This window comes from Lepidochelys kempii, chromosome 5 (genome assembly GCF_965140265.1).
Source record: "Lepidochelys kempii isolate rLepKem1 chromosome 5, rLepKem1.hap2, whole genome shotgun sequence".
Taxonomy (NCBI): domain Eukaryota; kingdom Metazoa; phylum Chordata; order Testudines; family Cheloniidae; genus Lepidochelys; species Lepidochelys kempii.
This window is the reverse complement of record NC_133260.1, coordinates 1,286,482-1,307,541: the sequence shown is the minus strand read 5'-3', so window position 1 is coordinate 1,307,541 and position 21,060 is coordinate 1,286,482. Positions and strand designations below refer to the sequence as shown.

At 55.3% G+C, this 21,060-nt stretch overlaps 1 protein-coding gene across 1 annotated transcript in view; it reads right to left on the bottom strand.

Annotated features, from left to right (window-relative positions):
• LOC140911996 (B-cell differentiation antigen CD72-like) overlaps positions 1-21,060 on the bottom strand; it is a 41,489-nt gene extending 20,429 nt beyond the window's left edge. Inside the window, exons 1-4 of the mRNA XM_073346150.1 lie at positions 20,961-21,060; positions 20,779-20,877; positions 5,636-5,725; positions 559-915 (exon numbers count right to left, since the gene is read on the bottom strand). Coding sequence (XP_073202251.1) covers positions 559-915; positions 5,636-5,725; positions 20,779-20,877; positions 20,961-21,045 — 631 coding nt within the window. The 5' untranslated portion in view covers positions 21,046-21,060. The remainder of the gene's footprint in view (positions 1-558; positions 916-5,635; positions 5,726-20,778; positions 20,878-20,960) is intronic.

The following is a 21,060-nucleotide window of genomic DNA, read 5'->3' as shown; positions in this document are numbered from 1 at the left end:
TGTTATCTCTTAGCCAGACTGAATCATGGGAGCTCGGCTGACTAATTAGCATGTTCATAGTTTGTATTTGGCCAGCACCCTTTCTCCAAAGATCCTAGCTTGTGTCTACAGATAAACCGTTAGACAGGCTACATGTGGCAGGCATTGCTTCGTGCACCCCTGAGACGCAGCCACCTCTGGGGTGGGATGCAGCGTGTTTAACAGCTGAAACAGCAGGGGGATTTAGGGGAGCTGGTTGGAACTGGGCCAGGACAACGGGTTCACGTCCCAACTCTTATTCCATGGAACCAGCCAGTGCCCACCACCCGGGGTTTTCTGTCTCGTCTCCAGCACTGATTGCCGCCCCCACCCCGCCCTCGCCATCAATACACACACACTCCCCTGCACCATGCAGACCTGGGGGCCAGCACTGCCTGGGGGAAGAGCTGCCCCTCCTGAATGACCAGAGCCACTTGCTGCAGCACGGCCCTGGCCCTGGGTGCTCCCCCGCCCCAGAGCTCAGCTGTCCCTGCTGGGGGGTGGGGTGCCCCAGTGACCCCCACCCCGGGAACCCAGTACCTGTTTGCTCGCAGGGGCGGATGCTGGACAGGGCGCTCTCCGTTTGGTTCAGCTTCTCTTTAATTTCTCTCTTCTCCTCCTGTACCCTCGCCAGCTCCTCCTTCGTTCCCTCTAACGCGGCCTCCCGCTCTCGCAGCTGCTCCTGGGTGCTGTTCTCCTCCTGCCGCATCAGCTCCAGCTCCCGCCTGGCCTGCTCCAGCTCCCTCGCCGTCTGCTCCAGCTCCCTCGCCGTCTGCTCCAGCTCCCTCGCCGTCTGCGCCAGGGTCGCCCCCTTGGTGCTGACTTGCTGGGAGAGGCGGCTGCTCTCGGCCTCGTGCGCTCGGGACGCCTGCTGCAGATGCTGGGAAACCTGCCAGTCTGCAGGGGACAGACAGCGTGAGCCTGGCCGGACGCATAGGCCGACGGGCACGTGCCAGCAAGGCAGGGTGGGGCCGGGAGGGCGACTCAAGAACTGGGCTCACTCATCCACCCCAGCAGGGCCCTAGGGGGACAGGGACCCTCCCGACCGTGGAGAACAGCCCCGTAATGCTGTTGTATCAACCAGGCAAGGTACTAACAAGCTTCAACAGGACTTTATTTTTGAAGTGGAAACCTCTTTACCAAGCTGCTGCTGCACCCTCGGTAGTTTTCTCCCAGCCTCTCAACTCCTCCCCGCTCCTTCCTGATTCCTGTCCTTTCAGACTCCCAACAGCCAGAGCTCCCAATTCTAATAATTACAAGCAACATCTAAACACCACATTCACGCCTCTCTTAAGAAACTCTCCCAATTAAAATAAACATTATTGTTCTAACCACAGGAACAAATATGAAACAAGACACTATACTGTTGGCAGAAATATGACACTGAAAACACTGTAGATACTACATAACCTAGTCTCTAGTCCAGACAGGTGGTCATCTGGGTCTGACAGGCCGTCTCTCAAGCCCCGGTTCCAGGTCAATGTCTTGTTGTGTTGGTACCACGGTGAAGTCATCCCATGCAGACTGGGCGTTGGCATAATCTCCTCTTGGTGCATAGGCAGGTGCAAGATAAGAAGCATTCCATACTCGCCCATCAGAAAGTCGATAGGTGTAAGGTCCCTTCTTTTCTATGATTTTAAGAGGAGCTGTGAATTTATGGTCCCCTTTGCGTAAAGCTCCAGGTTTTCGTATTCTCACGAAGGAACCACACTCAAACTTTGGTTGCTTAGCACCCCGCCGCTTGTCTGTGAAAGCCTTAGACTTTGCTTGGTTCTGTTCAACTGTTTTTCTGACATCATCCTCGGTTGGGGCATCAGGTCGTGCCTTTAACAATCCAACAATGTTCAGTTTAGTATTCATCTGTTTCCCATGCAGTAACTCTGCAGGCGATCTTTGCGTGGTGGCATGTCGTGTAGCCCGGTATGCTTGCAAGAAATCAGTTGTGAAGGGTATCCACAATCGCCCTTCCAGTTTAGCCATTTGCAAACTCTCTTTCAAACTTCTGTTAAATCATTCAATTTCCCTACTGGCTTGAGGGTACTATAGGGATGACCTTCTGTATAAAATGTTCCTCTGTGCTAGAAAAGTTTCAAACTCCAGGGAAGTAAATTGACGACCATTATCTGAAACCAGTTCTTTGGGGTTACCTTCCCTGCTAAAAACTGAAGAGAGGAACTTAATTACTGTAGCAGAAGAGATTTGCGATGTAAACGCTACCTCAGGCCATTTACTGAAATAGTCTATTAAGATGATGGCATAATGGCAGTCAATTGGAGCAGTATCAAAGGGTCCTACAATGTCAATTGCCACTTTTTCCCATGCAGATTCAGGAAGAGGAACAGGCTGTAATGGAGGGGTACATGTCACTGCTCTCTTATCATGCATTTGGCAAGTGACACAGGATTTTATGACTGCTTCAGTTTGAGAGTCCATCCCTGGCCACCAATACAGATCCCGTAGTCGTTGTTTGGTTTGGACAATTCCTGGATGAGTATCGTGTGCCAGGTGTATGAGTTTTGACTGTAATTCTTCTGGCACAAGGAGCCGGTGTGTACCTGGTAGCACACAGCCATCAAACAAAGTTCATCCTGAACTCTAAAATAAGGCAGCAAAACCGGGTCAAGGTTTTTAGGGTGACTGGGCCATCTCTTTGTCAGAAATTCCTGTAGTTTTTGTTGAATTGGACACGCTGAACAAGTAGCTTGAAATCGTTCTCTTGTAACTGCAGTGAGAGCACTTGTAATAAGCGCAACCACGACATCCTCATCCTCCGGTGGACCATCTGGTGAAGGCAAAGGCAGGCGAGAAAGGCAATCGGCGACCACGTTTTGGTTTCCAGGCTTATATTCCAGTTCATAACTGAAAGAGAGTAGTCCTGCAGACCCTCGAGCAATACTATATCCTGCTCTTCCCAGTCCTTTCGTGGTGAGCAACGTCGTCAAAGGGCTGTGGTCTGTGCGCAACTTGAACCTGCGGCCCCACGGGTAAGTTCTCCATCTTTCCATAGCCCAGACACAAGCAAGTGCTTCTTTTTGGACTGTAGAATATTTCCTCTCAGCATTACTTAGTCTCCTTGAACCAAACGCAAGCGTCCTCTCTGTGTTGTCCTCACGCAGTTGTGTGACAACAGCCCCAAGGCCATAATCAGAAGCATCAGTAGTTACAATTGAGGGCAATGCAGGACTGAACAGTGCAAGTACTGGACTATGAACAATCAAGTCTTTCACCGTTTCGAAACTAGCTTGTGCGTCTTCTTGTCCACACTAAGGTTGAACTTCTCCGTAGTAATTCCCGTAACAGTTCAATGACAGAAGCATAACTGGAAATGAGTTTTGCATACCAGGAGGTAAGACCCAAGAATGAATGTAAGGTTTGCAAATCTGTTGGAGAAGGAGCATTTGAAATTGCCAGGATATGATCTGGATCAGGTTTTAGTCCAGCCTGTGAAATTGTATGCCCCAGAAAGGAGAGTTCAGTTTGTCTAAATTTGCATTTGGACCTATTGCGTTTGAGGCCTGCTTTGCTGAGGCAGTTTAGTACAGACTGCAGGTTATTGTCATGCTCCTCAGAAGTATTTCCAAACATGATAATATCATCCAGATAGCACTGAACTCCATGTTGATTCTTCAGAATCAATGACATCATTTTTTGGAAGGCACTTGGGGCAGATGCGAGACCATATGGAACACGTTTAAAACGAAATAGTCCCTTATGTGTAATAAATGCTGTGAGGTCTCTGCTATCTTCATGCAACGTAACCTGGTGGTATGCACTCTGCAAATCAAGAGTAGAAAACATCTTTGCTCCACGGAGTTCTGCAAATGCTTCTTCTATGTGAGGAAGAGGATGGCTGTCAATCACAATAGCTTTATTTGGCTCCCTTAAGTCCACACAAAGGCGAATGCCTCCACCCTTCTTCTGCGTCACTACGACAGGTGAAACCCATTCCGAGGAGTCGATCTCTTCAATAATGTCCTTTTGAACAAGTTTTCTCAGTTCCTCTGAAACAGCTTCCCTGCCTGAAAATGGTAAGCACTGTAACTTCTGTTGCACAGGCATCACATTATTCCGCATTTTACCTTTATGCAGAAACCCATAAGCACAGCCGCATTTCTCCTCAACTTGGTGTTGGGTCCCAGCTGAAACTGGTGTGTGTACCGCAGGAGCGCTTTGCTGAGGAAGATCAATTCGTCCATTAACTACCCTGAGATTTAAAGCAGCCAATAAATCTCTGCCAAGGATAGGAGTGCCTTTGTGGACAATGTAGAACTCTGCAGTTACACAGCAATCACCAAAAGTAACTATTGCTGGCAGGCAGCCATGTACTGGAATATGGTTTTTCAAATAGCACACCAAGTGAAGTCTGGGTTCAGTAAGAGGCACGTCTTTAAAGTAAGGCAGAAAGATGGAATCAGGTAGCATAGATACTGCTGAGCCAGTGTCCAACATTAGCTGAATAGAGTGTGGTTTGCCTGAGGGTATACCGGAAACGTTTACAGTGCACTTTATTTGTTCTGGAATATGTGCAGTAGTGATTTTGTCCACGCTCAGCACAGTAACATCTGGTATTGTAACTGTATGCACCTGTTTATTGAACTGGCTACTGCGACATACTTGAGCAAAATGTCCAGTCTTTTTGCAATAATTGCACTGAGCTACTTTTGCTGGACATCCTGTGTAGCTTGCAAGGTGTTGTGGGGATCCACAGCAAAAACATGCTTTTCCTGTATTTTTAATTTGCTGATTCGGTGGTTTTAGCAACATCTAAACACCACAAATGCCAGAGCCTCCAGCAGCGGTGACGGAGACTCAGGAACGCTGGGCCGAGGCAGTTCAAACAGCTGGGAGGTGAGTGGGGGCTGCAGCCAGCAGGCAGCCTCCGAACCCACAGCGAGGGGCCCCGGGTGCCGGCCAGCGAGGGGCTGGGCAGAGCGCCCTGCAGGCAGCCAGCCAGGGCCAGCCGAGTGCCCGCCCAGCAGCCTTTCCTGGCCCTGCCAGGGACCCGCCTGTGCCCTACAGCCCTTGGCCAGCGGAGCTGGGGAAGCGTCAGCCCCACCATGCGCTGACTGGCCCCAGCAACATCTGTGCCGGTGGGCGGGTGCCAGGCGGGCAGCGGGTAGAGGGCCCAAGAAACAGGGCCCCGCCCCTCCCCCCATGGGCCCCTCCCCAGAGAGGATTCCCTGACAGGGGCTCCCATGGCTCCCTTGTGACAGGGCCCCCCACATTTTCCTGGTAACAGGGCCCCCACCTGCCCTGGGACAGGGCCCCCCACATCTCCTTGGTAAAAGGTCCCCACCTGCTCTGGGACAGGGCCCCCCACATCTCCCTGGTAACAGGACCCTGCCTGCCCCAGGACAGGGCCCCCAAATGCCCCGGACAGGGCCCCCCATGGCTCCTCAGCTGGATCCGTGTTGCTGCTGGGGAGGTTTCCTGAGCTGCAGCCCAAACTCTCCTTTGCTCGGGTTCACCCCTCCCCGCGCCCTGTGTTGCCCTGACCCCCCCCCATGGGGCCCCCTGCCCCCCACATCATCACTCCCCACATGCAGCTCCTTCCCTCTCTCCCCTGGCCGGGCGTTTTGTCCCCACAAGCCCCCCACAGCCCGAGTCCCCTACTCACAGCGAACCCCCAGGCCGATGGTGGTGGCCAGAAGGAAGAGGCAGGTCCCCAGCAAGCCAAGGGGCAGGTACCGTGTGCTCCACCATGGCTCTGCTGGAGAGAACCAGCTGCGTTAACGCAGGGGAACCCTGGGCACCAGGTCCCCCATCTCCTTCCCCCAAGAGGGCAGCGTGTCTGGGAACCCAAACCCACGGCCCAGCTCCCCCCTCTGGCCACCCAGGGAATGGGGCTCAGCCCCCCAGGAAGGCAGTGGGAGCCAGGGGAGAGCTCCCAGTGCCATGGGGCTGCAGGGACACGACCCACCCGGGCTTAGGCTACCAGCTCCGGTTCCCCCACAGTGCGTGGCTGGCAGCGTGGTGGGGTGGGCGCCGAAGCCCTGCCCATGCAGTGGGCCACGCACCCAGGCTTTGCCCTGTGCTCCTGCCCACCCAGCTGGGGCCTCTGCCCTCACCCAGCCACACTCCCCCATCCCCATCCCCACCAGGAACAGGGACACCCTGCCCAGGGGCCGGGACAGGCTCCTGGGGGCATGGCCAGCACCAGCTGCTGGAGTGCTGGGGAGCGCCCCATGGGCAGGTCTGGGCTAACCCCAGGTGCTGGGTCATTCCAACCTGATCCCTGAGCCAGCCGGGCGAGGACCCCGCAGACAGAAGAGCCCCAGCAGCCCCCCAAGCCCGTCCCCGGGGCTGGGCCAGGTATCGCCTGGGGCCTGGCCCAGCCCCCTAGGGAGACAAGGGACAGTTCACTATAGCGCCCGTCCCTGCCCAAGAGGTCTGTTCTCTCGCGTTCAGAGCCTGATGGGGGCCGTGTCGGAGGGGGCTGCGTGGGGGGTCTGAGCTCCTGTGAGTGGGCTCTCCCCACGCATGCCCCACCAGCCGCTGGATTTCCTCTCTGTGGCCAGGCGGCCTGCTCCAGACACTGGGCCTGGGGCCTCGTGCCTGGCTGGCTACTCTGGGCGCTCACAGCTCCACTCAGAGCTGGGTGAGCGGCAGGGCCCAGGCCCCAGCCCCTCCGAGCGGCAGCGGGAGGCAGCTCCAGCCGGGCACCCGCAAAGGAGGCTCCAGCGAGCATCGGCCGCAGCAGCTCTGTAGGGCTCCACGCCCCAGGGGCTCTGCAGCCAGTGGGGCACAGGACACAGCCCTTGTTATCCTATACGGCAATTCGTTACCATGGCCCGCTTGTGTTGAGGTGTGTGTGGATCTACCTCACGTACCTGTTATATGTGTAACCCTTCTGCCCATCAGCGTTGGCAGCAAGAAGGGCCGGGTTCAGTATCTAGGGGATCCATTCCCAATAACACAGTGCAACCGGCTCGAGCCCCCACCCAGTGACCTGGGACAATTACACACCACCCCCTGGGCACCTCTGAGAGGCAAAACTTCCCCTCTCGCAAGCACGGAGTCTGAGTGCAGCCAAAGTCTTTTGATAAAGGAGGGAAACAATGCAGCATTATGTTGGGGAAACACCCCCAACAGGATTCATAACACCAACCATGAGCAAAAGACCCACCCCCAAGTGAGTTGGGCAGTGTCCTCTTCCTCTCAGGGTCTTAAGTCCAGCAACCCAAAAGTCACCCAATTCTCAGCCCCTGTCCTTAGTCAGTGCAGCCCCAGAGTTCAGAACTTCATCTGCAGAGTTCACCTCCCAGCCCAGGTGGAAGGTACGGAGGCACCTTACACGCTCCGCTGCTCAGGGCCAATTGCCTCACTGCTGTGTGGGGTCCTGCTCTGGTCCTCTCCACCCGCCACTCACCAATGTGCCCTCAGGGCCACCCCCCACTTAACACAGCTCTCAGTGAGTTCAGCTGTTCGCAGAGGAGCCTCACTGCTAGCACACCTGCATAAGCTTCTTGCACCAGAATCACTCGCCCAGAGCAGATCTCACGCTTAAACCCAGGTCTCAACGATTTCAGCTCAACAGCATTTTACAAGACTCTTATCTGAATCAGCTCTATTATTACACAGTGTTTAAAAAAAAAAAACCCACCCCCAAGAAGACAGCATTTCAAAGCCCAACTACCTCTCCTAAGCCCCAGGCCTTTGGAACCCATGTCCCTTGCCTAGTGAGTGCTTCTCAGCTGAGGGAGAGCCCCTCAGGCATAAAATGCCAAGTACAGTTCTACTGTCCTGGATTCAAATAACCAGGATAAGAACACTTTATTACTCCTGCCCCAATAACAAAGAGACCGGGGATCCCACAGCAGGCAACGTGACCTTTGGGCAAGCAGTCCCATCATGCTAGGCGGGGTGGGTATGCCCATGCAAACGAGATCAGCCCCTGAAGGCCTTTTCAGCTCAGCACCAGATGTCAGGGGAGAGCTCATTCTGACTCTACTTACAGAGATGTCGATTCACTGCCACGACACTCTGGTGGTTGGTTGTTCCTGTGGTCAGAAATTCCCCTTAAACCCTCAACTTTCAGCTCCCCAATACTTGGTGTTTCCGTTGGGTCGTTGATCTCTTCAAAGCTCATAGACCTCAAGACGTATGCTAACTGCAGACGCTAATGTCTTACAGGAGACAGGCCTGTCGGCTGACTCTCACTACAGCAGCTAAATATCATGAAGGTGTGACCAAGTGGGACAGTTCTTAATGTTTCCTCTGAATAGTGTGGGGGTGCCTCAGTTTCCCTTAGGCAGTTCTTAAGAATCTAGGGGGTGGGGTAAGGGTGTATGATCCTTGCAGAGCCCTAGACGGCATGTGTATGCAGGAGTCTGGACACAGAGAATGGCCGACATCCTCTTTTCTGGCAACTGATGACCTGGCCCTTCCCCCCTGCAAGGTGAGAGCTAAAGTGTTGGAGAACAAAGGAATCAGGTGACCTCCTGGCCCGGGAAAGGGACAAAGCCCAGAGGAGGAGGGGCTGGAGGGAGTTTCAGTTTGGGGCTGGCTGGGACATGGAGTGAAGGGCAGACGGGGTTGTCTGGCTCACTGGCCCCAAAATGGACCCAGCTGAGGGGTCCCGTTCTCTGCACCTACAAGCTCTGTGTTAGACCATGTTCCTGTCATCTAGTAAACCTCTGTTTTACTGGCTGGCTGAGAGTCACGTCTGACTGCGGAGTTGGGGGCAGGACCCTCTGGCTTCCCCAGGAGCCCTGCCTGAGCGGACTCGCTGTGGGAAGCGCATGGAGGGGCAGAGGAGGCTGAATGCTCCGAGGTCAGACCCAGGAAGGTGGAAGCTGTGTGAGCTTTGTGTCCTGAAGACAGTCTAAACCAGTCGGAGAACACTTCAATCTCTCTGGTCATGCGATTACAGACATGAAAGTTGCTATATTACAACAAAAAAACTTCAAATCCAGACTCCAGCGAGAGACTGCTGAATTGGAATTCATTTGCAAATTGGATACAATTCACTTAGGCTTGAATAGAGACTGGGAGTGGCTAAGTCATTATGCAAGGTAACCTATTTCCCCTTGTTTTTTCCTACCCCCCCGCCCCCACAGACTTTCTTGTTAAACCCTGGATTTGTGCTGGAAATGGCCCACCTTGATTATCATACACATTGTAAGGAGAGTGGTCACTTTAGATAAGCTATTACCAGCAGGAGAGTGGGGTGGGAGAAGGTATTTTTTCATGCTTTGTGTGTACAAAAAGATCTTCTACAATTTCCACTGAATGCATCCGATGAAGTGAGCTGTAGCTCACGAAAGCTCATGCTCAAATAAATTGGTTAGTCTCTAAGGTGCCACAAGTCCTCCTTTTCTTTTTGCTCACAGAAAAGCGACTGCCCCAGAGTCCTGACTGGCTTCATGGGGAGCAGTTCCAGAGCATCGCCCAGGGACTCCGTGACAACTGGTGGCAGACATGGGATCTACTGCACCCCATGGGTGGCACTTCCTGCAGTAAGTGACTGGGGAGCAGTAAAACGAAGAGGGATTGACGAGAACCAGGCATGCTGAAGGCTCAGAGAGGAGCGGTTTCAGAGGGCGGTTAATCCCTGGGAGTGTGTGACCAGCAAGAAAGACTGTGCAGTAATGGGGTCCCCCTGGGGACTGCAGTGAGCAGTCTCACGGGCGGAGGAGCCTGCAGCTTGGCCCTGGGAGAGAGAATCATAGAATCATAGAATATCAGGGTTGGAAGGGACCCCTGAAGGTCATCTAGTCCAACCCCCTGCTCGAAGCAGGACCAATTCCCAGTTAAATCATCCCAGCCAGGGCTTTGTCAAGCCTGACCTTAAAAACCTCTAAGGAAGGAGATTCTACCACCTCCCTAGGGAACCCATTCCAGTGTTTCACCACCCTCTTAGTGAAAAAGTTTTTCCTAATATCCAATCTAAACCTCCCCCACTGCAACTTGAGACCATTACTCCTCGTTCTGTCATCTGCTACCATTGAGAACAGTCTAGAGCCATCCTCTTTGGAACCCCCTTTCAGGTAGTTGAAAGCAGCTATCAAATCCCCCCTCATTCTTCTCTTCTGCAGGCTAAACAATCCCAGCTCCCTCAGCCTCTCCTCATAACTCATGTGTTCCAATCCCCTAATCATTTTTGTTGCCCTTCGCTGGACTCTCTCCAATTTATCCACATCCTTCTTGAAGTGTGGGGCCCAAAACTGGACACAGTACTCCAGATGAGGCCTCACCAATGTCGAATAGAGGGGAACGATCACGTCCCTCGATCTGCTTGCTATGCGCCTACTTATACATCCCAAAATGCCATTGGCCTTCTTGGCAACAAGGGCACACTGCTGACTCATATCCAGCTTCTCGTCCACTGTCACCCCTAGGTCCTTTTCCGCAGAACTGCTGCCTAGCCATTCGGTCCCTAGTCTGTAGCTGTGCATTGGGTTCTTCCATCCTAAGTGCAGGACCCTGCACTTATCCTTATTGAACCTCATCAGATTTCTTTTGGCCCAATCCTCCAATTTGTCTTGGTCCTTCTGTATCCTATCCCTCCCCTCCAGCGTATCTACCACTCCTCCCAGTTTAGTATCATCCGCAAATTTGCTGAGAGTGCAATCCACACCATCCTCCAGATCATTTATGAAGATATTGAACAAAACCGGCCCCAGGACCGACCCCTGGGGCACTCCACTTGACACCGGCTGCCAACTAGACATGGAGCCATTGATCACTACCCGTTGAGCCCGACAATCTAGCCAACTTTCTACCCACCTTGTAGTGCATTCATCCAGCCCATACTTCCTTAACTTGCTGACAAGAATACTGTGGGAGACCGTGTCAAAAGCTTGCTAAAGTCTAGAAACAATACATCCACTGCTTTCCCTTCATCCACAGAACCAGTAATCTCATCATAAAAGGCGATTAGATTAGTCAGGCATGACCTTCCCTTGGTGAATCCATGCTGGCTGTTCCTGATCACTTTCCTCTCATGCAAGTGCTTCAGGATTGATTCTTTGAGGACCTGCTCCATGATTTTTCCAGGACTGAGGTGAGGCTGACTGGCCTGTAGTTCCCAGGATCCTCCTTCTTCCCTTTTTTAAAGATTGGCACTACATTAGCCTTTTTCCAGTCATCCGGGACTTCCCCGGTTCGCCACGAGTTTTCAAAGATAATGGCCAATGGCTCTGCAATCACAGCCGCCAATTCCTTCAGCACTCTCGGATGCAACTCATCCGGCCCCATGGACTTGTGCACGTCCAGCTTTTCTAAATAGTCCCTAACCACCTCTATCTCCAGAAGGACTTTTGCAGTAACAGGGTTCCCCTGGGGATCGCAGCGAGCAGTCCAAGGGGCGGAGGAGTCTGCGGCTCGACCCTGGCAAGGAGGTGGTGACCTCGAGAAGGGCTGGCACATGAGGGGTTCTACCTGGAAACCGTGGGGAGCTGAGAGCACACAGGCCTGTGAGTCCTCAACAACTTGGGAAGAGCGGAGTGACGGCCTGTCACCGTCTCCTTAAGAAGGACATTGTAACCCTGTGCAGAAAGAGAGGGTTGAGCATTGGAAAGTTCACCAAAGCACAGTTAATTGTGCAGCTGGAGGAGGATGACCGCTCTAAGGAACAGATTCCTGACCCCAAATGGGGCAAGAGCAGGATCTGGGAGCAGCTGGAGTGGGAGCCAGGCATCCCCAAGACTCCTGTCCCCGACCAGACGAGGTTCTTCGCGATTGGGTTCCCCATTCGGGGATCGGAGATGGATGGGATTGGAGCTGAGTCCGAGAGAGCAAGAGGACTGTGGGAGACAGCGAGAGCCCGAGAAAGAGCTGCAGAAGCACCAGAAGCATGAACTGGCGGTGGGGGAGTGGAGAGGCCTAGGGGACCTCCCCGGGGTGAGTGGGGATAGACCCCGGGGGGCCAGTTCCGCAGGGAACCTCGAGACTAAATTGCTGCCCCTGGTTAAGGAAGGGGGGGATGTAGATGCCCATCTCACTGCCTTTGAGCAGGCTGGAGATTTGAACCAGGGGGACCCTGCGGAAAAGCCCCGGTGTCTAGCTCCCTTGCTGGGTCCCAAGACCATAGACTCCATCAGCCAGATGGGTGGGGAGGTGGACAGGCTCCCACTCCAGACCCCAACCTATGTCTGTGTGGAGTTTCCTGGGGCCAGGCCCCTCGGACCCCCAGTGGGAGCGGAAGGTGATGGTCAATGGGGAGACATTCCTGGGGTGGCGAGATCCTGGGACAGAGAGAACTGGTGTCAGGCCCTGGGTGGTGCAGCCTCAGAGGCTGAGGGCCTGTGTGAGCTGGGTGAGGGTCCCAGGGACGAAGCCTCTGTCACGGAGTGCGGGGGAGTCCGGGCCCTGCACCCCTCTTCCTGGGATTCACTGAGACTCTCAACCAGCCAGTAAAGCGGAAGGTTTATTGGACAACAGGAACACAGTCTCAAACAGAGCTTGTGGGTACAACCAGGACCCCTCAGTCAAGTCCTTCTGGGGGAGCAGAGAGCTTAGACCCCAGCACTGGGGTTCCCTGAGTTCCTCCACCCAGCCCCAAACTGAAAATAAACCCCCCCAGCAGGCTCCCTTCTGCAGCCTCTGTCCACATTCCCGGGCAGAGGTGTTACCTCCCCGTCCCCATCCTGGCTCAGGTGACAGGCTCTCAAGTCTCCCATCCCCAGGACACATTCCCAGGTCAGCACTCCCCCCTCCTTGCTGCGTCACATCGTCACATCTCTCCCCCCTTCGAGACTGAACTGAGCGGGGTCACTGTTACCAGTGACCTGGGGAAGTTCAGGGCCCCCTCTCCGGGACAGCGCATCCGCTATCAGGTTGGCCCTTCCCTTCACGTGGACCACGTCCATGTCGTAATCCTGCAGGAGCAGGCTCCATCTCAGGAGTTTGGCGTTGGCTCCTTTCATCTGGTGCAGCCAGGTCAGGGGAGAGTGGTCGGTGTAGACGGTGAAGTGTCGCCCGAAGAGATAGGGCTCTAGTTTCTTGAGGGCCCACACCATGGCCAGGCACTCCTTCTCGATGGCCGCGTAGTGTTGCTCCCGGGGTAGCAACTTCTTGCTCAGGTACATGATGGGGTGTCTCTCCCCCTTTTCATCCTCCTGCATTAACACAGCCCCCAGTCCCGTGTCGGAGGCATCGGTGAACACCACAAAGGGCTTGTCAAAGTCTGGGTTTGCCAGAACTGGGCCACTGACCAGAGCCTCCTTCAGCGCCCGGAAAGCCTCCTGGCACTGCTCGGTCCAGACCACCTTGTCTGGCTTCCCCTTCTTGCATAGCTCAGTGATGGGGGTGGCTATGGCGCTAAAGTGGGGCACAAATCTTCGGTAGTATCCTGCCATCCCAATAAAGGCTTGGACCTGCTTTTTGGTGTGGGGAGCGGGCCAGTCTCTGATCACCTCCACCTTGGCTGGTTCCGGCTTTAGGCGGCCACTCCCCATCCGATGGCCCAGGCAAGATACTTCAGCCATCCCCACCTTGCACTTCTCCGCTTTTACAGTCAGCCCAGCCCCCTGGAGTCAGTCCAGCGCTTGTCTAAGCTGGGACACGTGGTCCTCCCAGGTCTGGCTAAAGACACAGATGTCATCAATATACGCCACGGCAAAACTCTCCATCCCCCTCAGGAGCTGGTCCACCAGGCGCTGGAAGGTGGCCGGCGCTCCCTTGAGGCCGAAAGGCAGGGTCAGGAACTCATAGAGCCCCAGAGGGGTGATAAAGGCCGATTTCAGTCGGGCATCTGCATCCAGCGGCACTTGCCAGTAGCCCTTTGTAAGGTCCATGGTGGTAAGGTACCGAGCTCCTCCCAGCTTGTCTAGGAGCTCGTCCGGCCTGGGCATGGGGTAGGCATCAGATACAGTGATGGCATTGAGCTTCTGATAGTCCACACAGAACCGGACCGACCCGTCCTTTTTGGGGACCAGCACCACCGGCGAGGCCCAAGGGCTGGCAGATGGCTGGATCACCCCCAAAGCCAGCATGTCCCGGACCTCTCTTTCCAGGTCCTGAGCAGTTTTCCCTGTGACTCGGAAGGGGGAGCATCTTATCGGCGGGTGTGACCCTGTCTGCACCCGGTGGACAGTCAGATTAGTGCGTCCAGGCTGGTTGGAAAACAGCTGTCGGTAGGGATGCAGCACCCCCCTGACCTCAGCTTGCTGGGCAGGGGTTAGCTGATCCGAGAGGGGAATTGTTTCCAGGGGGGAACCAGCTCTGGTCCCAGGGAATAGATCCACTAAAGGGTCATCTCCCTGCTCTTCCCACTGTCCACACACGGCCAACACCACATTCCCCCTGGCATAATATGGCTTCATCATATTCACATGGTACACCCGGCGGTGGCGCGCCCGGTTCGACAGCTCCACCACATAGTTTACCTCATTGAGCTGCTTGATGACCTTGAAAGGGCCCTCCCAGGCGGCCTGTAGTTTGTTCTTTCTCACGGGGATGAGAACCATCACCTGATCCCCGGTGGCGTAGGCACGGGCCCGTGCCGTGCGGTCATACCAGACCTTCTGCTTCCTCTGGGCTCTGGCCAGATTCTCCCTGGCCAGGCCCATGAGTTCAGCCAGTCTCTCTCGGAAGATCAGGACATACTCCACCACTGACTCTCCATCGGGAGTGGCCTTCCCCTCCCATTCGTCTCTCATCAGGTCCAGGGGTCCCCTCACCCTCCTGCCATATAACAGTTCGAAAGGCGAAAATCCGGTCGACTCCTGGGGCACCTCCCTGTACGCGAAGAGCAGGTGAGGTAAGTACTTGTCCCAATCCTGCGGGTGCTGGTTCATAAAGGTTTTCAGCATCATCTTCAGCGTCCCGTTGAACCTCTCCACCAGACCATTGGACTGGGGGTGATAAGCTGAGGCCCAGTCGTGCCGGACCCCACATTTCTCCCACAAGCACCGGAGCAGGGCCGACATGAAGTTGGAGCCTTGGTCTGTCAAGACTTCCTTGGGGAACCCCACGCGGCTGAAAATGGTCAGGAGCGCATCGGCCACGGTGTCGGCTTCAATGGAAGCTAAGGGCACTGCCTCGGGGTAGCGGGTGGCAAAATCTACCACCACCAGAATGTATTTCTTCCCCGACCGGGTCGTCCTGCTGAGAGGCCCCACGATGTCCATGGCCACCTTCTGGAAAGGCTCCTCTATGATGGGCAAAGGTTTCAAAGCTGCTTTCCCCTTGTCCCGGGCCTTCCCCACCCTCTGACAGGGGTCACAGGATCGGCAATACTGACTCTCTCTCTCTGCATCGGGGGGCGCCTGTTCTTTTGGGACTCCTCCCGGCTACCCCCTGACCGACTGTTCACAAACTCGTCGGCCAGCTGCCCTGCGTGCTGGGGGTTCTCGAGCTTTTTGTCCACCAGCCACAGCCTCAGGTCGGAAGGGCACTGATCATACAGTTGCTCCAGTACGATTAGGTCCAGCAGGTCCGCTTTAGCTCGGGCCCCAGCTGTCCACTTGCGGGCATATCCCTGCATCCGGTTGACCAGTTGTAGGTAGGTGACCTCAGGCGTTTTACGCTGACTCCGGAACCTTCTCCGGTACATCTCGGGGGTCAGCCCAAACTCACGGAGCAGGGCCTGCTTGAACAGTTCATAGTCCTCTGCCTCCGCCCCTGTCATCCGGCTGTACACCTCCACGGCTTTGGGGTCCAGTAAGGGGGTGAGGAACTGGAGCCTGTCTGCAGGGTCAACCCTGTGCATCTCACAGGCCTTCTCAAAGGCCGTCAGGAAGCTATCTATGTCCTCCCCCTCCTTCCGCTGGGCCAGGAAGCACTTATCAAAGCTCCTTGCAGTCTTGGGTCCCCCCGCACTCACCGCAGCCGCAGCCGGGGCCCCACTGCTCCTCAGCCTGGCCAGCTCCAGTTCATGCTGTCTTTGTTTCTCCTTCTCCTGACGTTCCCTCTCCTTCTCATCCTGCTCATGTTAACATTGTTTCTCCTCATGTTGACGTTGTTTTTCATGGACCTCCAGCTCCCTCATTTTCATCTCTCACTCCCATTCCAGCCGCATCCGCTCCAGGGATGGGGAGCTCCGCCGGGAGGATCCCCTGCTGGCTGCCGGGGTCAGGGTGCCCTCAGTATTCACTGGGCTTCCCCCAACCCCTTCCCCAGGCATAGGTAGGAAGGGTCTCGGGATGTCCTCGGCAGCAGTCTGACCCCTACCAGCCCGGTCAGACCCCAGGGCCCACGCTGCGTCTGCCGGGCGGCTTCCCTCCGGGACAGGGATCGGGTCATCCAAGCGATCCCTCTCCTCCAACTGGGCAATCAGCTGTTCCTTGGTGGACCTCCCGATGCGCAGCCCCCTCTGCCTGCACAGCTCCACCAGGTCGCTCTTTAGGCGTTTAGCGTACATCTCCCTGCTGGCCACTCGCAGGCCGGGCAGCTTTCCACGGTTTCCAGGAAAAGCCCCTCGTGTGCCAGTCCTTCTTGAGGTCACCACCTCTTTGCCAGGGTCGAGCTGCAGACTCCTCCGCCCCTGGGACCGCTCGCTGCAATCCCCCGGGGGACTCTGTTACTGCAAAAGTCCTTCTCTCTGGTCACACACTCCCAGGGGTTAACCGCCCCCTGAAACGGTCTCTCTCTGAATCTTCAGCACCCCTGGTCCCCGTCAATCCCCCTTTGTTTTACTGCTCCCCAGTCACTTACTGCAGGAAGCGCTGTTCACGGGGTGCAGTACATCCCACCGCTGCCACCAGTTGTCACGGAGTGTGGGGAGTCCAGGCCCTGCACCCCTCTTCCAGGGATTCACTGAGACTCTCAGCCAGCCAGTAAAACAGAAGGTTTATTGGACCACAGGAACACAGTCTAAAAGAGAGCTTGTGGGTACAACCAGGACCCCTCAGTCAAGTCCTTCTGGGGGAGCAGGGAGCTTAGACCCCAGCCCTGGGGTTCCCTGCGTTCCTCCACCCAGCTCCAAACTGAAACTAAACCCCCACACAGCAGGCTCCCTCCTGCAGCCTGTCTTCACATTCCTGGGCAGAGGTGTTACCTCCCCCTCCCCCTCCTGGCTCAGGTGACAGGCTCTCAGGTCTCCCCTCCCCAGGGCCCATTCCCAGGTCAACACTCCCCCCTCCCTGCTGCGTCACATCCTCACAGCCTCTCGCCCTGCCTGTGGCCCAGATCCCTGTGCAGACCCAGGAGGGGTGAGGCTGGCTGGCCGTTGGGGTGCTCCAGGATAACAGCTGTGAGACCCTGTTGTGGGGTGAGTGTGTCTCTTTGGGATAGGATCCAGGCCCTTTTCCTGTAACTGCCAAGGGTTTGAATTTGAATCCAGGGAACGATGCAGTGAGGAAAGCAGTGAGCTCGCTGCCTGCCCCCACTGGGACAGCAAGGGCAGCGCTGAGCACAGTGGGAGCTGAGACCCCAGCTGAGGTGGGGGAGACACAGGCAGGGCAGGGGATCTGTGGGGAGTGGCAAGGTGCTTGTGTGACGAAGTGGGACTGTTCTTAATGTTTCCTCCGAATATTGTGGGGGTGCCTCAGTTTCCCCTATGCAGTTCTTAAGTATCTAGGTGGTGGGGTAAGGGTGTATGATCATTGCAGAGCCCTAGAGGGCAGGTGTGTGCAGAGGTCTGGACACAGAGAATGGCCGACACCCTGTTTCCTGGCAACTGATGGCCTGGGCCCCCCCCACCCCCAAGGTGAAAGCTGAAGGGTTCGAGAAGAAAGGAATCAGGTGACCACCTGGCCCAGGAAAGGAACAAAGCACAGATGAGGAGGGGCTGGAGGAAGAGTCAGTTTGGGGCTGGCTGGGACATGGAGTGAAGGGAAGACGTTGTTGTCTGGCTCACTGCCCCCCAAAATGGACCCAGCTGAGGGATCCTGTTCTCTGCACCTACAAGCTCTGTGTTAGACCATGTTCCTGTCGTCTAATAAACCTCTGTTTTACTGGCTGCCTGAGAGTCACGTCTGACTGCGGAGTTGGGGTGCAGGACCCTCTGGCTTCTCCATGAGCCCTGCCTGAGCGGACTCGCTGGGAGAAGCGCATGGAGGGGCAGAGGAGGCTGAATGCTCCGAGGTCAGACCCAGGGAGGTGGAAGCTGTGTGAGCTGTGTGTCCTGCAGACAGGCTGCTCACAGAAAGGAGACTTCCCCAGAGTCCTGGCAGGCTTAGAATCATATAGAATCATAGAATATCAGGGTTGGAAGGGACCCCTGAAGGTCATCTAGTCCAACCCCCTGCTCAAAGCAGGACCAATTCCCAGTTAAATCATCCCAGCCAGGGCTTTGTCAAGCCTGACCTTAAAAACCTCTAAGGAAGGAGATTCTACCACCTCCCTAGGTAACGCATTCCAGTGTTTCACCACCCTCTTAGTGAAAAAGTTTTTCCTAATATCCAATCTAAACCTCCCCCACTGCTTCATGGGGAGCAGTTCCAGAGCATCGCACAGGGACTCCGTGACAGCTTGGTAAGGAAAGTTTGGATGAGCCTAGGCAGCCTTGTGAGCTGATGGCTTTGTCTAGTCAGCAGGGTGGGAAGGCGAGGAGAGTGGGAGATGAGTGTCCCTGGACCTTACCTGTTAGCTGGGTGGAGAATTGGGACAGTGAAGGAAACGTGCCTGTGTCTGTCAGGGGTATTGACTTGCCTGTGGCGGGAGCTACCCTGATCTTCAAGCAGTTGTCTGTGACCAGCCTTGTATGCTGGGACAAGGGGAAAGAGATCCCAAGCTGTGTGTCTGGGAAAGGAGAAAGTGTGTCCGGCTCTTCTTTGTCTGTGGAGCAGACAGAAGGGGCCTTTCAGCCTGTGACGGTTGAGGGGAGTGCAGTTGTCTCAGAGCTGGTTCTGGATTCAGCTAAAGCCCAGGAAGGGAAGGGTCCTAAGTTTGTATCTGCTCGGGAGAATGGCCCTGTAACTAGGTTGCATCCAGTTAGTGTCTCTGCAAAATCCCAGAGACCAGACAATTCTGGTGCTTGTATTTTGCCTGTTGCTAGTGTGTTGTTGGAAAGGGTGTCGCAACTCTGTCTAATCAGGGTGAGATCCTAGCCAGGGCACAAGGAGACCATGAAGATGATGTGATTGTGTTACCTACTGAGGGTGTGGAAACCTGTGGCAAGAAGGAAAAGATTCCTGAACTTGTGTGTGGCAAAGGGAAGGAGAATGCTTCTGACCTTTTATCTAGGAAGTCTGTAAGTTTGCCTGAAAGGGGATTTGCAAAAAGAAAAGGAGGACTTGTGGCACCTTAGAGACTAACCAATTTATCTGAGCATGAGCTTTCGTGAGCTACAGCTCACTCATGCTCAAATAAATTGGTTAGTCTCTAAGGTGCCACAAGTACTCCTTTTCTTTTTGCAAATACAGACTAACACGGCTGTTACTCTGAAACCTGAAAGGGGATTGTGTAGGAATCCGCCGGATGGGCCAGAGGTAATTCTGGATGTAAGGGAGACCCAGAAAGAGTCTGTTGTTGCTCAGGAAAGTGTTCCTCTAGAGCAAGCCCTAGGTGAAGAGGGTAAGAGCAGAATTTCTGTGAGGGGTGAATTGTTGCATAGAAAAGCCCTAGGGAAAGGAATCCTCATGGAGTCTTTGCAAGCAGTTTACTGCAACTGAAGGGTGTGAAAGTGATTTAATCAAGAAAGTTTCAGTTCCTAACAGCCAGAAATTTTCTGTTGTGAATGGATCCACTGACTTTCCTGTTGAAAGATCCAGTGTGGAGAGCTTTGAGAAGGTCTCAGATGAAGTGAAAGCTGTTAAGAAAGTTAAACAGTCCTATAACCAAGTGGCTGTGTTTGGCCAGCTTGTTGGGGAGAAGACCCAATCCCAGTTTGACCCCCTGGGGTTTTGGGGTGGCCAAAGGGCACGGGCCGCAGAAACCTTCCCACATGCATCCTGCAAGTGCTATCGACCACCCCCGACCTAAGGGAGGGCGTGAAACTGGAAGGGCCTGGTGTAACTCCTACCAAGGAATGGGAAGGATGCTGGGGCATCCATGGGAACGTTGGTGGCTTCGAACATCCCAGGTCACTGGCTAAAGTGACCCCGGTCATTTCAATCTCGAAGGGGGGAGAGATGTGTTGAAGTGGGACTGTTCTTAATGGCTCCTCTGAATAGTGTGGGGGTGCCTCAGTTTCCCCTAGGCAGTTCTTAAGTATCTAGGGGGTGGGGTAAGGGTGTATGATCGTTGCAGAGCCCTAGAGGGCAGGTGTGTGCAGGGGTCTGGACACAGAGAATGGCTGACACCCTGTTTCCTGGCAACTGATGGCCTGGGCCCTTCCACCCCCTCCCCGCCCCCCAGAAGAGAGCTAAAGGGTTGGAGAACAAAGGAATCAGGTGACCTCCTGGCCTGGGAAAGGGACGAAGCCCAGAGGAGGAGGGGCTGGAGGGAGTTTCAGTTTGGGGCTGGCTGGGACATGGAGTGAAGGGCAGACGTGGTTGTCTGGCTCACTGCCCCCCAAAATGGACCCAGCTGAGGGGTCCTGTTCTCTGCACCTACAAGCTCTGTGTTAGACCATGTTCCTGTCGTCTAATAAACCTTCTGTTTTACTGGCTGGCTGAGAGTCCCGTCTGACTGCGGAGTTGGGGGGCAGGACCCTCTGGCTGCCCCAGGACCCCGCCTGGGCGGACTCGCTGTGGGAAGCGCAGGGAGGGGCAGAGGAGGCTGAATGCTCCGAGGTCAGACCCAGGAAGGTGGAAGCCGGGTGAGCTGTGTGTCCTGCAGACAGGCTGCTCCCAGAGAGGAGACTTCCCCTGACTCCTGACTGGCTTCATGGGGAGCAGTTCCCGAGCATCGCCCAGGGACTCCGTGACACCTGCCTGGCTTGCTCCCCCCGGGACCCCGGGCTAGGGGCAGGGCGAACAGCCACACACTCACCTTTGCTCTGCTCCGCCCCTTGCCCCCGCCTCACCTCCCCAGGCTGGGCCAGCTGGATGTTCGCGTAGGTGAGCTCTGCCTCCTCCTCGTCTGCGGGCGCTGCAGGGAGAGGGCGCTGGTCAGTCTGCAGGCCTGGCTCAGGGCAGGGGGCGGCACCGCGCAGGGGGCAGGTCAGCTCTTACCTGCCTCCCGCGCCCTGGAGCACACGCTGCTCCCCACAGGGGCCTTCACGAACTTCAGGTCGGCATAAACGACGCTCTGGGCCATCTGGGAGCCGGCTGC